The 13,590-nt window shown below is 56.0% G+C and overlaps 1 protein-coding gene across 1 annotated transcript in view; it reads left to right on the forward strand.

Moving 5' to 3' along the window:
* The first annotated feature begins 7,702 nt into the window (after positions 1-7,702).
* Positions 7,703-13,590, forward strand: part of QSOX2 (quiescin sulfhydryl oxidase 2) — a 29,463-nt gene continuing 23,575 nt past the window's right edge. Inside the window, exon 1 of the mRNA XM_059072886.2 lies at positions 7,703-8,062. Within this exon, the coding sequence (XP_058928869.1) occupies positions 7,732-8,062 (331 nt within the window). The 5' untranslated portion in view covers positions 7,703-7,731. The remainder of the gene's footprint in view (positions 8,063-13,590) is intronic.

Genomic DNA, 13,590 nt, shown 5'->3' on the forward strand with positions numbered 1-13,590 from the left:
TACAGGGCCATCGACTGGACGTCAACTGCAAATTGGCTCTGACCCAGAGAGATTAAGGTGAAAGGATGTGCAGGTGCGTCCAGAGCTGGTTGGCCAAGAAAGGCAGGGTTCACGGCCTTGAGGGAGACGGTCCCAAGGAGCCGGGCAAGGAGCAGCTCCCACGGATGAGCTTGGAGGCCACGTGCCAGGACAGGGTGCCGTGGGCCTTAGCAAAGGCCAAGAGAGAGGCTTTGGTGGGTCGGGGAGGCCAGGTGCTGAGTCTGGGGTCACGCCTGCACTGACACGCTCCTCAGCTTTGCCTCTTTGGGAAGCCATCCATGGAGACGTTTGCCTGCTTCTGACTCGTGAAGGCCAAGGGCCTGGCGCCTCCATGGTGTCGAGCCAATTACTTGGGGCCGGGAGATCAGTGTATGTCCCCTGTGTGCGGATCAGAGGAGGTGGCAGCTCAGGGGCAGAAGGTCCCTTCACCTGTGGCCAGCCAACCCTCCGGCCCGTCCTTTGGGGGGGGGTGGGCCCTGGCCTCCCTGAGGGTGCTCAGGGCACCTCGTGGAAGAAACAAAAGCCTGTTGCCTGGCTGGCCATCGAATGAGCCCTCTGCGATGCAGCGAGGCCCCGGAGGGTTCCAAGGGCTTTGGCATGTGGGCCCCTGCACGAGGTGCTCCTACAGGGACGTCCCTCGGGCCACACAGGCCTCCAGGTGTCCCTTGACAAGAGTGCCTGCCTCTCTCAGCACGAGACTCGGGCAGGCGGCCAGGAAGTTAATGTTGATTCAAGCATAAAGATGATTTCCTGTGGGAAGGAAGTGGGGAGAGGCTGAGCTGGGAGGACAAGCTGAGACCGCTGTGTGCAGGCCCTCGGGCACGGGGGCCTCAGTAGGCCGGGCAGGGTGGCTCTGGGACTGGCTCGGGGTAAGGACCGGGGCAGCTGACCTTCACGGGCTGAAGGACAGGCCACCGCAGCACCGACCTCTACCCACAGCAGCCATCCCACAAGCCGCTGATGGGCTCTGAGGGGTCCCGGCAGCCCACCCGTCACCCAGAGCAGCCCTGCAGAAGCACAGGCTCCAGGGCACAGACTTGGACAGCGGCCGGCCCTGGTATCCTGTCTGCCAGTTCCGTGGGTGTTGTCTGAGGCCACGGTGGGGGCCCGTGCCCCGCCTTCCCCAGGACGAGCAGAAATCTGGATAGAGTGTGTGTTGGTTCTAACATGAGAGCACATCTGAGCTGGTGCTCCAGGGAATTCACTAGAAACCACTACAGTATCTTCTCAACATATTTGTCCTGATGGGGGGGTCGCTCATTTCAGTATTTTCAATATTTGTGACCTGGATTGTATCGTCTGTGCACTCGGAAAAGTGGTTTTTCAATGAGCCCAACAATCAGTTCTTTTATACAGGGAAGCAGCTTTCAGATCTGCTTCTAACTTCTGACGTGGTTAGGATTGCTTGAGACGGGGCTCACTTATACTGTGCTTGGATCTCTTGAAAGTTACTTCCAATGTCCTACAGCAATCTCTCTGCCTGTCTGTCATCTATATCAATGATCACTCATCTGTCATCTATTTAGTTATCTATCATCTATCATTTATATCATCTATCAGTCATCTACTTATATCAACTATATCTATCATCCATCCATCCATTCTCCATCTACAATTCTCAAATTGGAAAATACCTGCTTGACGGGGAATCCAGCAAATGGTGTGTTGGCTTAAAATGTCCTGCTGCTGTGATCCAGCTTTAGGAGAGGGACTCATTCACTTAACTACCTTTGTGGGCCCTGGGGAGACCCAGACTTTCATATGCTTGTAGTTTTGAGTGGGTGGCAGCTCCAAAGCGGGTCTGGCAAAGCTCCCAGGGGCTGCCTCTCAGACCCCATAGAATACTGCAGGGTCCTTGCGTGAAGGCAGGAGCCCCCTACAGCACTTCACCAGCCGACTGGGGCCGACTGGGGCCGACTATCAGGTCTGGGTGGATCGGCTCACCAGCCCTGCCTCCATCATACCTCCAACTCGCTGAGAACAGGGTCACAGTCCCGGGAGGCACCAGCTACGAGAGTTCATGCTGATTCCCCCCCCCGATATTCCCAAGCCCACCTCAGAGCACAGAAGAAGTTTGGGTCCATGGGGGAAAATGTGTGTTCATTCTCCAAGTACACAATTTCAAAACAAATTTTGAACTACAGCTTTCTTATTGATTTCCTATTAGTTTTCTGACAAATTAGTCTGTAATTTTTTATTTTTTTCTATTTATTGCTGACCCTTTTGGCTTTACGAGGCCGTGTGAGCCACATTATGTATTTTACACACACACGTCTGGCATGGTCATAAATCTCCCACATCGAAACCCTGCAGATTTGCCTCAAATTCGATAGTCTTGAGTCTGGTCGCTATGGGCTGGAGCTGACGGCTCTGCTTGATGTGTGGCCACGCCTGCAGCCGGACAGAGGGCCTCCCGGGGTGCCCAGCAGGCTGTTGTGCCCCTGGAGTCGTTTTTCAGCCCGTGGCCCCTCGCCCTTGAAGGGAGTCTGGTCAAGGGGGACTCATGAAAACCCTGGCCTCGCCTTCCTGCGACAGCTGGATCCAGGGAGCCTGGGGCTATAAAACGACCGGCCAGAGGAGGTACGTCCACCGAAGGTGCTGGATGCATTTAATCTCAGCCGATGTCACGTGTGCGGAGCTGAGGGCTGTGGCACTCAGATATATTGACCTGGGGCAAGACTTCAATTTCAAGATGACTCCCTCCAAGGTCTCACCTTGGCTCCAATCCCTGTAACCTCTTGGGCCAATAAATCTTGATACCAGCCTCCAGAGAAGTCATTATCTTTCACAGGAAATGATTATTTCTCCGTTAAACCCCTCATGGAATTTTCCTGGGATCTGTCTCCCTCAGCTTCCCGGCTCAGCTGTTCCCTCCTGCATAAAATGCCCCAAACTCACCTCCAGCGCTTTTATTTATTTATCTATTATTTATTTATGTATTATTTTTTTTTGCGGTACGCGGGCCTCTCACCGCTGTGGCCTCTCCCGTTGCGGAGCACAGGCTCCGGACGTGCAGGCTCAGCGGCCATGGCTCACAGGCCCAGCCGCTCCGCGGCACGTGGGATCTTCCCGGACCGGGGCACGAACCCGCGTCCCCCGCATCGGCAGGCGGACTCTCAACCACTGCGCCACCAGGGAAGCCCACCTCCAGCGCTTTAAACCCCAAATCATCAGACGAGTTTTACGAGTCCTTTTGATGCTTTGCCCTGCGCAGCCATAACAGCCTCTCTCTAACATACAGATGAAGGCCACGGGAGCGGTTGGGGGTGTGGGCCGCACACCTGCAGCAACACGCCGCATCCTTTGGGATGGTGCCTTCCCGTGCCCGGGGTGTCTGGCTCCCACCGGGCAGGAGGCGAGTACACTGGCCTTCCAGAGGGAGCTGGGGCCCCGGGGTCAGGTCGGCCTGCAGCTGGGGGACAGGGCTGTCGGTCGAGTGCTCAGCAAGAGGTCAGGGAGTCCCATCCCACGCTCGCTGGCTTCCCTTCAGCAGCGAGGTCCCAGAGGGGCGGCAAGTCCCACATTTGTCCCCCGTCCCTTGTCTTATCCGCCCACCCTATGCCAGCCATCAAATGCCAAGCTGCTCCTCTGCATGTGTCCCCCAACCAGTGCCCCCTTTGCCCCAAGCAAAGTCTCCTCTCTGACACCCCATGAGCACAGCTGGAAGCAAGAGTGGTGTTTGCAAAACTTGACTGCAGGCCGAGGGGAAAGGGCAGAATCTCTCTCTCTCTCTCACACACACACACACACCCTGCACCCCTGGCCCTCCCTCGGGAGCTCCCTGCCCCCCACCCCTGCCTGCTGCTCACCTGTAGGGGCCTTTCCAGCGGCCGTGTCCATCCAGGTGGTAACGTGGGCATTTCGTTATGCTAGGAGCCCACGTCCTAAGTCCTGCTCTACTTGTTCCTGGGGGAGTGGCAGGGACACCCGCCCCCATGCCTCCATGACTACCATCACTGCCATCTTTAACGTGTCATCGTGAGGACACAGAGGAGAGCCCGTGCCCGCCAGGCTCCATCCCCGGCACGTGGCAATAATCCTCCTCGTAAGTCTTCCGGAGAACGGCTGGTGTCCTTAACCAGCTGAGCCCGGCACCAAACGCCGGCTGAAGGGGTGTGGAAGGCGGCGCCCGCTCTGGGACCGGGGCTGCAGGTGGAGTTTGTCTGCCCGCTTCTTCCCTCACCCTCGTGTAGAACTTCCCCCATCTGGGGGGGGGCGCTCAGAGAAGGGACAGCTGGCCCTGCCCTCCAGGGCTCATGTCCATTCAGCCGGACACCAGCTGCCATGACCGGGTGATGACCAGGGAGGAGACTCAGGGCCGGGAAGGGGGTTCTGCCTTTGTCACCGGCGTCAGGACAGGCGGGCCCTCCAGGTGTTGGTGGCACCCAGGTTTGAGAGTCCTTCTGCCACATACGTTCCATGCATCCTTAACCACGGCACTCGGCTCTCCGAGCCTCAGCTTTCCCCTCTGTAAAATAGGAATACCAATATCTCATTTCGTCAGCTCAAAGATGCAAAACTTCCCGACATTTCAATCCGTTTGAACTCGGAGTGCATCTCAGAAATCTGAGAATTATCTGTGATATGTGCCGCCCCACTAGCAGCACATATAATTGCTGGGGTGGGTCTCAGCGCCCCGAAATGCAGGTGGCTCTCCAGCAGGGAGGAGGAGCAGACTTGAGGAGGGTGCCGAGGAGGGGGTGCCGGGCTTCAGCAGGGAAGCAGGGCCTGGCTAATCCTCCTAAGTTTTTTCCGTTCTCAGATACAACCCCAGCCCCTCATTTGACTGTTTCTGCATTTGGCTGCATTGTACAATCAATGCATGCTTTTCCTAAGAACTTGTCATTAAATCAATCGTGTGTTCTAGGGCCAGAGGTCCTCTGTCCACACACAGCACAGAGGAAGGGCCAGGTGAGCACAGGCAAGAAGCAGACGGCCGTCTGCCATCCAGGAAGTGAGTCCTCATCAGAAACTGACAATGCCTGCACCCTGATCTCAGATGTCCAGCCTGTGAGAAATAAATAAATGTCTTTTGTTTAAGCTGCCTGGTCTGCAGTGTTCTGTTACGGCAGCCTGAGCAGACCAAGACAGTGTTCAAGAGCTAAGACCCTCGGGCTTCCCTGGTGGTGCAGTGGTTAAGAATCCGCCTGCCAATGCAGGGGACACAGGTTTGAGCCCTGGTCCGGTAAGATCCCTCATGCCGCGGAGCAACTAAGCCTGTGAGCCACAGCTACTGAGCCTGCTCTCTAAAGCCCGCGAGCCACAACTACTGAGTCCACACACCACAACTACAAAGGCTGCGTGCTCCACAGCAAGAGAAGGTACGACAATGAGGAGTCCCCGCACCGCAGCGAAGAGTAGCCCCCGCTCACCACAAGTAGAGAAAGCCCACACGCAGCAACCAAGACCCAACGCAGCCAAAAATAAAAACAAATATTTTTTTTTTTAAAAAAAAGCTAAGCCCCTCCTAGAAGAGTGAAGCAGGTGTGCAGGTGAGGCCTAGACTCCTTCCCGACAGCCCGGCCTTGACCATCTTTACCAACTGCATGACCAGATCCTGGTCTGTTTGCTCAACAATCACCATAGGACTTTGTGGCCACCCCTCCCAGCCTGAAGGCGAGGGGGGCGGGGAGATGAGCCAACCCCCCAAGACCAAATCCACTCACTGCTCTGTCTTGATCTCCACACGTTCTTCTGCCTTCTCCCCCCACCCCCCACCACTGCTCCTCTGGTCCCCTCCTCTCCTCAGCCCTGCAGCTGCAGGCCCAGGGCTCAGCATGTGGCCAGCCCTCTCGCTTCCTCCTGTGGGGACCTCAACCAGCCCCGACTTACCATCTGAGCCCCAGCCTCACACAGCCAACCAGTAGCCCAACACCAACCGCAGATGTTGAAAAGGTCTCTGGAATTTAACAGGGCCAGGCCAACTTTGATCTCCACTCTCACCTCTGCACTGCTCTCCCATCCCCTCCCCTGCAGTCTTTCATCTCAGCCAAGGGCAGCTTCATTCTTCCAGCTGCTGCCCAGCAGGCAAATGTGACCTCTTTGTCACATACCCTGGATTTAATCCACCATGTGTCCTACCTTCATACATACCAGAAGTCTAACCCTTCTCACCAGCACCACCGCCCACCCCTTGCCTGAGCCCTACTGTGTCTTAGAGGGTGGTGATGGGCCCTCAAGGTTCTCCAGCATCTTCTCTTCCCCTGGTTTGCTGTCCTTCCAACACGCTCGCCCCTTCTGCCTCAGGGCCTTTGCACATGCAGTTCCTCTGCCTGGGCTGCTTGCCTCTCCTCACCTCCTTCACCCACGGTCTCCTTCTCAGAGAGGCCGTCCTGACCCCCTGTGTGCAACAGCCCCCTCCTCCTGCCCTGCTTTACTGCTTTTTATAGCACTTAACTTCACCTTACTTGTTCATTTGTTTTGGGTCTCTCTCCTGGAACGCAGACCCAGTGGCACTCGGGCTTGGCTTTGTCTCCAGCGCTTGGTGTGAAGCAGAAGCCCAGCAAATGTTAGTGAAGGAAGGCAGGAAGAATGAATGGGGAGGGGCACAAGTGCCTCGTCCAGGGGCCCTTTGGTTTGGATCATCTTATCCAGGGTTTTCTAACCCTTGTCTGAAACAAAAACAGCAAAGCTCTTTTCAGACAAAATCTTACACAGAACCTCACAATGTGAAGGACAGAGAGAGGATTGCATTGCTATAAATGTAGTTTGTGTTCAGATCATATCATTTACATATTTAACAATCACGCATAAGAATGAGGTGGCCTGGAACGTGAGAATTTGACCTTCCAGGCCAACGGATGACAGATGCTGACTCACGTCCGCTCTGTGGTCCACTTCCTTTCTTTTCTGTTTTGGTCACACAGTTCAGAGAAAATCTTGATATGCATAAAACAATTAGGAATAGCAATTGAAAAACCATGTCTGCTGTTATATTGAGCAAACCATAGGAATCTCTATTTCCTAGGTGCGAGGAGAAGTCATCCCTGAACGTTCTAAAATTTACCTCTGTAACACATCTGAGTTTGTGCGGGTGTTTTGTTACATTTTATGAGTTAAAATATCATATTAAAAAGTCAAGGTCAGCGTTGCAGACCCTCTGAAGCCACAGGTAGGGTTGCCAGAGAAAACACAGGACGCGCAGTAAAATATGAATTTCATTTAAACAGCAGATCGTTTTGAAGTCTAAGTATGTCCCATTAAATTTGCATTTCAGGTATGATACATACTTAGACTTAAAAACAACTCTCGAAAAAGAACCCCAAAACAAAAAACAGCTCTCCGTTTATTTGAAATTCACATTTAACTGAGCGTCCCGTACCTTCACTTTCTAAATCTGGGGACCCCATCCCAGCTTGGGGTGGGGGGGGCGGGGGCATGGAGGGGAGGAGCCGGGCGCGAGGGGCGGGGTCTGAAGGCGTGCCCAGACGGTTGGGGAGGGGCCATGAGCTCAGGGGCGGGGCAGAAGGAGTGACCAGGAGGTTGGAGGAGGGGCGAGTCGGTGCCTGGTGCTCAGGGTCCGGGACTGAGGGGCGCCTGGGAGCCGGGGCCGGGCGCGGGCGGAGCTGGGGGCGGGGCCTGGTCTCCGGCGGTGGGGGCGGGGCCGGGCGCTGGAGGAGGGGCCGGGCGCGCGCGGCGCACGTGACGGCGGTTGCTAAGGTGAAAGGTCAGGCGCGGCGCGGCACTCCCAACATGGCGGCGGCCGGGACGTCGGTGTCGGCGGCGCGCAGCCCGGGAGCCCCGGCGGGGACGGAGGCCCGAGTCCGGCGCCTGCCCCCGGCACGGCCCTCGCGGCTGCCCCCGCTGCTCGTGCTGCTGGCGGCGGCGGCGGGGCCGGGCGCGGGCGGCGCGGCGCAGCTATACCGCGCGGGCGAGGACGCCGTGTGGGTGCTGGACAGCGGCAGCGTGCGCGGGGCCACGGCCAACAGCTCCGCCGCGTGGCTCGTGCAGTTCTACTCCTCGTGGTGCGGCCACTGCATCGGCTACGCGCCCACCTGGCGGGCCCTGGCCGGGGACGTGCGAGGTGAGGCGCGCCCCCGCGCGGGACTCGACCCCGGCCGCTCGGCCTGACACCTGCGGCCCCCGGATTCTCCCCTCCGGCTCGCGGCAGCCTCTCATACCCCTTTCCCGTTGCCCTACGGGGGCACCTCGCATAGGCCGCCTCTGGCCTGCACCCCTGGGTGTATCCCCCACCTGACCGGTGAGATCCTGGGAAGTCGGCCGTCTCAAGTCAGAATGACAAGAACCCTTGTCCCCCAGCCCTCACTCCACAGCTGGGGACAGGGAGGCCTCCCCATTATCGCCTAGCTCTCCAGACCCCTAGTTTTGAGTCCCTAAGACCTTCATTAACGCCCCAGGCCTTTATCCTAGCTGTGTCCCGACGTGCATACCAGCCTCAGTAATTCCACTCCAGTGCCTAGACTCCTCATTCTTTGAGGATCCCCATTCCTATTTCAAGCCACTTTCCCTGTAAGTCCTTCTTCATCCTCTTCAGGTTTGGTTAGCTGAGCATATGGTGGATACTCAAAAGTGTCCACAACATAGATGTCCAACTACGCTGGAGACTTCTCTGTAGAAGCAGAAAAAGACCTTCAAAGCATTTCATTGGTTGGTTCCTTGTTCATGGACGTGCAGCCTTGGATAAATCTGTCACCCACCAAACTTCTGGTCATGTTCCCACAGTTTATTGATGTTTGGCACCTTTGTCATGTTGCAAATTGCTAATCAGTCACTAAGCTATTGGCCTGCTCTAAATGGCAGAGTTGTAGCCAATTAGGGGTTTTGCTGCAGCCTCCCTGCAAGCTGGCCACGCTTCAGGATGGAATGCGGATTGCTCTGAAGTGGGCGCTGGTCTCCAGCAAGAGTGAGGTTTGGCAGGACTCTTGCTGAGGTTGAGCTGACCTCTAATTATGTATTTCCGTGGGCGAGAGAGTAGCAAATTGCTGGGTTCTCTTCCTGCACTTTAGTTGTACATCCAGCCCTGTTGTGATTTTTTTCATATCTAGACAGACTCATAACGAAACTTAAAATGTCTAAATAGGGCTTTTGTGCATGATTGTAAATGATTATTTTTAGTTGCGTCTCCTCTTGCCTTAGGGTGTTGGGGCCTGTTGATTCTAAAGGGTCCGTTCTTTGATCTAATGTTTTCTTGAGTCCCTGGTGTTTGGCACTGGTCAGAACTGAAATCAGAGACTATGAAACGGACATTTTACTCCTTAGTAGTTTTTTTTTTTTTTAAGTCTTTGCTTTGACACCAAACAGAGGACTTGGCAATTCTCTTTTGTCGTTGGGCGGCAGAAACACAGATAGGTAAATTAAAATGCGGGTAGCTCTGGCAAGGCGTTTGTCACCTATTCTGTGCATATTTTGATTTTTTCAGTTTAGTGTCTGAAATATAAATGTTGTAAACCAGATTTGAGTGTTGCAAACTATTTCATAGTTGAACCAGCATGTAAGGAGCCTTGAAAATTGTTCCTGGAACTCAGAAGGAAAGTTATTTTTGGAACCGAAACTAGTAAAAGCCATACCTAACGGTGTGATTAACTTACCTGTTAGCTAAATAAGGTTATCTTAAACGAGTTGGACATCCTACAAGTCAAAGCAGGAAGAGCAGGCCCGAGACAGAAGGAGATGTGGCTGAGTGAAAAACAGCTGTGGCTTGAAAGACAGGGCAGGCAGGGGCACAGTGAGGGGAGCGGCGGCCAGGGGGTCCTGAGAGCCAAACTGCCCGGGGGGCTCCCGAGCGCCAGCTCTAACTGGAGGCAGAGCCTTGGCACTTGGGGTCCCCAGAGAGAGCTCACCTGGGGACTTTGTCGGCCCAGCCCAGCCTTGCTGCATCAGAAGCTCTGGGCTTGAGGCCTGACGTCCTGTCAGCACAAGCCCCAGAGGTGGAGGATTTCTGTGTCCTGCAGGACAACTGCAGGAATGGGCCTGTGGCCAGAGGGGGCGGAAGCGTGGCTTACGAAATAGCCCCTCGTGGCTGTCCACACACGAGAACTCCCCAGTAAAGGAACCTGTTACTTGGCCCTGGGGTCCCACGTGACTGGCCACAGGGCCCTTCCGGTGCCTCATTTCCGCGAAGTCCCCATGGAAGGCGCTGGGAAGAAGTGCCCTCGCCCTCACTGCGGAGGCTGGCACAGCCCCTCTGCCCAGCGCCTTCTGGCCGTCACGCAGGGGAGGGGCCGCCCAGCGCCCACGGGGTCCAGTCTGAGTGCAGTCGTCACTCCCGCTGTCACTGCTTTGGGCCGGCTCGGTCACTTGTGAATTGGAGCATCCGGTGAGCCCCCCGGGGCACGCAGGCCCTGGACTAGGCCCGTCAGGTGCCTCTTCGCCCTCCTCTTGAGAGGCAGTGTCCAGCCAGCTTGCCCCATCTGCCCCCCACCCCAGTCTCGACAGCAGTGTGGCTTCTAGAAGGTGGGTGGTTACAGAACAGCCTCGACTCCCTGGCTTGAGATTGCCTGGGGCGAGGCGGGGAGGGGGTCAGCTAGAGGAGCACCTGCCCCCCTGCTGTTCCCCCCACCGCGACTCCTAAGTGGTCTCTTGCACTTGCTCAGAGTGGGTGGGGTCTGCAGAGGGCGGGGCTCCTCCACTCACAGGGCCTCTCTGTGCACAGCTTAGGGACACCTTTGTTTTCCCAAAAGATTTGGATTGAACTTTAGCTCTTCGCTGATATTTTCAAGCTTTTAAAAATAATTGTTTTTCCTTCTAAGAAGATGGCTTAAAAAACGAAAGATCTACTGTTGGGTGCCAGCTGTCCTCCCAGCGTTTATGTATATCTGGCTCAGGCCTGTCACTTCTAAGTCCTTTGCAAAACAAAACCCTGCTGTGTCCCTGAAGATCCTTTGCCGGCGGCTGTGATGTTAGCTCAGTTGGTGATGCTACTTCCTTTTGAGGTGGGAGCTGAGACACCTGTTTCGGGGCAGGGGGGGTGGGGGTGGGGGTGGGGGCGAGCAGAGCCACGGAGACTTTGTCAAGGCAAGGAGTGTCCCTATCAGCATCACCGGGTCCTGGTGTCTGTCCCGGCCCATCTCTCCTCCGCTCTGTCTTTGGGGAAGAGCGCCAGGGAAGCAGGGGAAGGTTTTCTGTCACTGGCCCCAGAATTATTTTGTTTTTTTAAGCATCTTTATTGGAGTATAATTGCTTTACAATGGTGTGTTAGTTTCTCCGTTACAACAAAGTGAATCAGTTATACATATACATACGTTCCCATATCTCCTCCCTCTTGCGTCTCCGCCCACCCTCCCTATCCCACCCCACTAGGTGGTCACAAAGCACGGGGCTGATCTCCCTGTGCTATGCGGCTGCTTCCCACTAGCTATCCACCCTACGTTTGGTAGTGTATGTCCCTGCCACTCTCTCACTTCGTCCCAGCTTACCCTTCCCCCTCCCCGTGTTCTCAAGGCCATGCTCTAGTAGGTCTGTGTTTTATTTCCATCCTACCCCTAGGTTCTTCATGACCTTTTTTTTTTTTTCTTACATTTCATATATATGTGTTAGCATATGGTATTTGTTTTTCCCCTTCTGACTTGGCCCCCGAATTCTTGATGAGAGACTCAGAGGGGCGCCCCGGAGCTGGCAGGCAGGCACCCGCTGCACGCCCCTCCTCCTCCTGTCACCCACGTGTGGTCACACGGTTGAGTGGCAGGCCGGGGTCACCAGGGCCCCGACGGCTCGCTCCTGGCATCTGCAGGGACAGCCGGGCCCCTTCCTGCTGCTAGGGCTTGGTCTCACCTCCCGGTGAGCTCTTCATCACCAGCGGTCTCCCGGTCAGCATGGCCGTAGGCTTCGTGGACGTGAACTAGACCACCTGGTGTTCCCCACGGGTCATTACCTGTGCACCGCCGAAGGAGGCGGGACTGAGGGAGGAGGGGGTGCTGATGGAACGGGAGCTCACCTGGACCCCAGAGAGGTGGGTGGGCAGGGGCGCCCCCCTCCCCTGGTACGGGCCCGGCAAAGCTTGTCGTGGGCTCCCGCCACCAAGACTTGTCTGCAAGACCCAGACTTCGTTGTGACCAGGTCCAGAGGGACACCGCCGCTGTGTGAAGCCCGCGACATTGAGTGAAGGAGCCCTGGTGGTAAATGCCGCCGGCCCTGCCTGGGCTTTGCAGGCGAGTCAGAGACCTTACCGATCTTGGGAGCTTTTCCTGCCTCGCGATGCACAGCCTCCATCCAACAGGAGCCCATCTGCATGCAGTGGGCTCACTGCAAAGCATGCGGGACCACGTACAGTGTCAGCTTAACCACACCGGGCGACCGTGGGGGATGAAAGGACGCTTGAGGCCCAGTCCCGGCCCTCTGCCCCGTGGCGAGGCTGAGGCAGAGCGCCCAACTCCGGCTGCTCCGGGGGCCTCGTGTATAATGCGTGCCCCATAGCATGAGGCTCCGTTCCTGCCTAGGCCTGTATGTCCTGATGGGCAGCTTGAACTTGGAACTTATCTAAAGAGCCCTTTGCTCGTCCAGGAAGGGGCCTATGCAGGGACCAGAACGTCCTCCAGCAGCTGGAGTGTGGTATCAGAAACCCCAGCGTCCCCCTGACTTCCCAAGGATGAGGAGGAAGAGGAGGCCAAGATGGAGCTCTGGGCCTTGAGCACAACACTCGGTTGCATCCTTTTAAGCCTCGGAGGTTAATTAATCTGTACTGTAATCATTTTCTAGAACCAATTGTTGCTTGACCATAAATCAGACTTTTATCGATGTTTTATTAGAACTTGACAAGCAATGGTGAAAAATTTAATCCTGTTAGGTTAAGTAATATGGTTACCTGACAAGGAAACTTGAAATAAATTTTCATCCACTGTGTATAGAAGCTTAATTGTTCCACAAGTATTTTTTAAGCCTGTGGTACTAAAAACAGACGGGCTCATGAGTGGGAGTGAGGAACGGGCGCGGGCCTCACCGCTGCTCCCTGTGGAGGCTCTGGCGGCCTCCCTGCCTCGCAGCTGGCGCGCTTCACCCCCGTGTCTAGTTGGGGGTGGCTGACGCTGTCTTGTCCTGAAAGCAGGCAATTTGCATTCGGTTTAGAGCGCTTCTCTCCTTTGTGTGGTGGGGTCCCAACAGGTGGGAGAGGCAGGAGGAGGGGAGGGTACCAGTCGAATGGGCGAAGACCCTGAAGCTCAGCCTCTGAGATGGTTTGCATTTTATTTGATAAAATAGATTGTCTCCCTTTTGTGTGGCGTGAATGCCGTCCATCTGCTGGGACACTTGCAGTGGCTGCTGGCGCCTCTGTAACCGAAATTCTCCCTCATCTGCCTCCTTCCAGGCCTTCCCGCGGCTCCTTTCAAAGGTGGACAAAGGCCGTGAGGTGTGGGCAGGCCCCTCCCCAGGCTGCCGCCTCGACGGCGTGTGCCGTCTGGAGTGGAGCCCCGGCCACCTGTGGACGCGGGAGCCCTCGGGCCGGGCAGGGGGCTCTCCTCTGCCCGCCAGCGTGCGCCCTGCCAGAGCAGCGTCAGACTTCGACTCTGCGTTAATGCAAGTGCGTTCCCTCTCCCGTGGACCCTGTCCTTCGGGGAGAGGTGCGGACAGCAGACAGAAAGCGGGCAGCAGGAACAGTGG

The sequence above is a fragment of the Kogia breviceps genome, chromosome 8, assembly GCF_026419965.1.
Source record: "Kogia breviceps isolate mKogBre1 chromosome 8, mKogBre1 haplotype 1, whole genome shotgun sequence".
NCBI lineage: Eukaryota > Metazoa > Chordata > Mammalia > Artiodactyla > Physeteridae > Kogia > Kogia breviceps.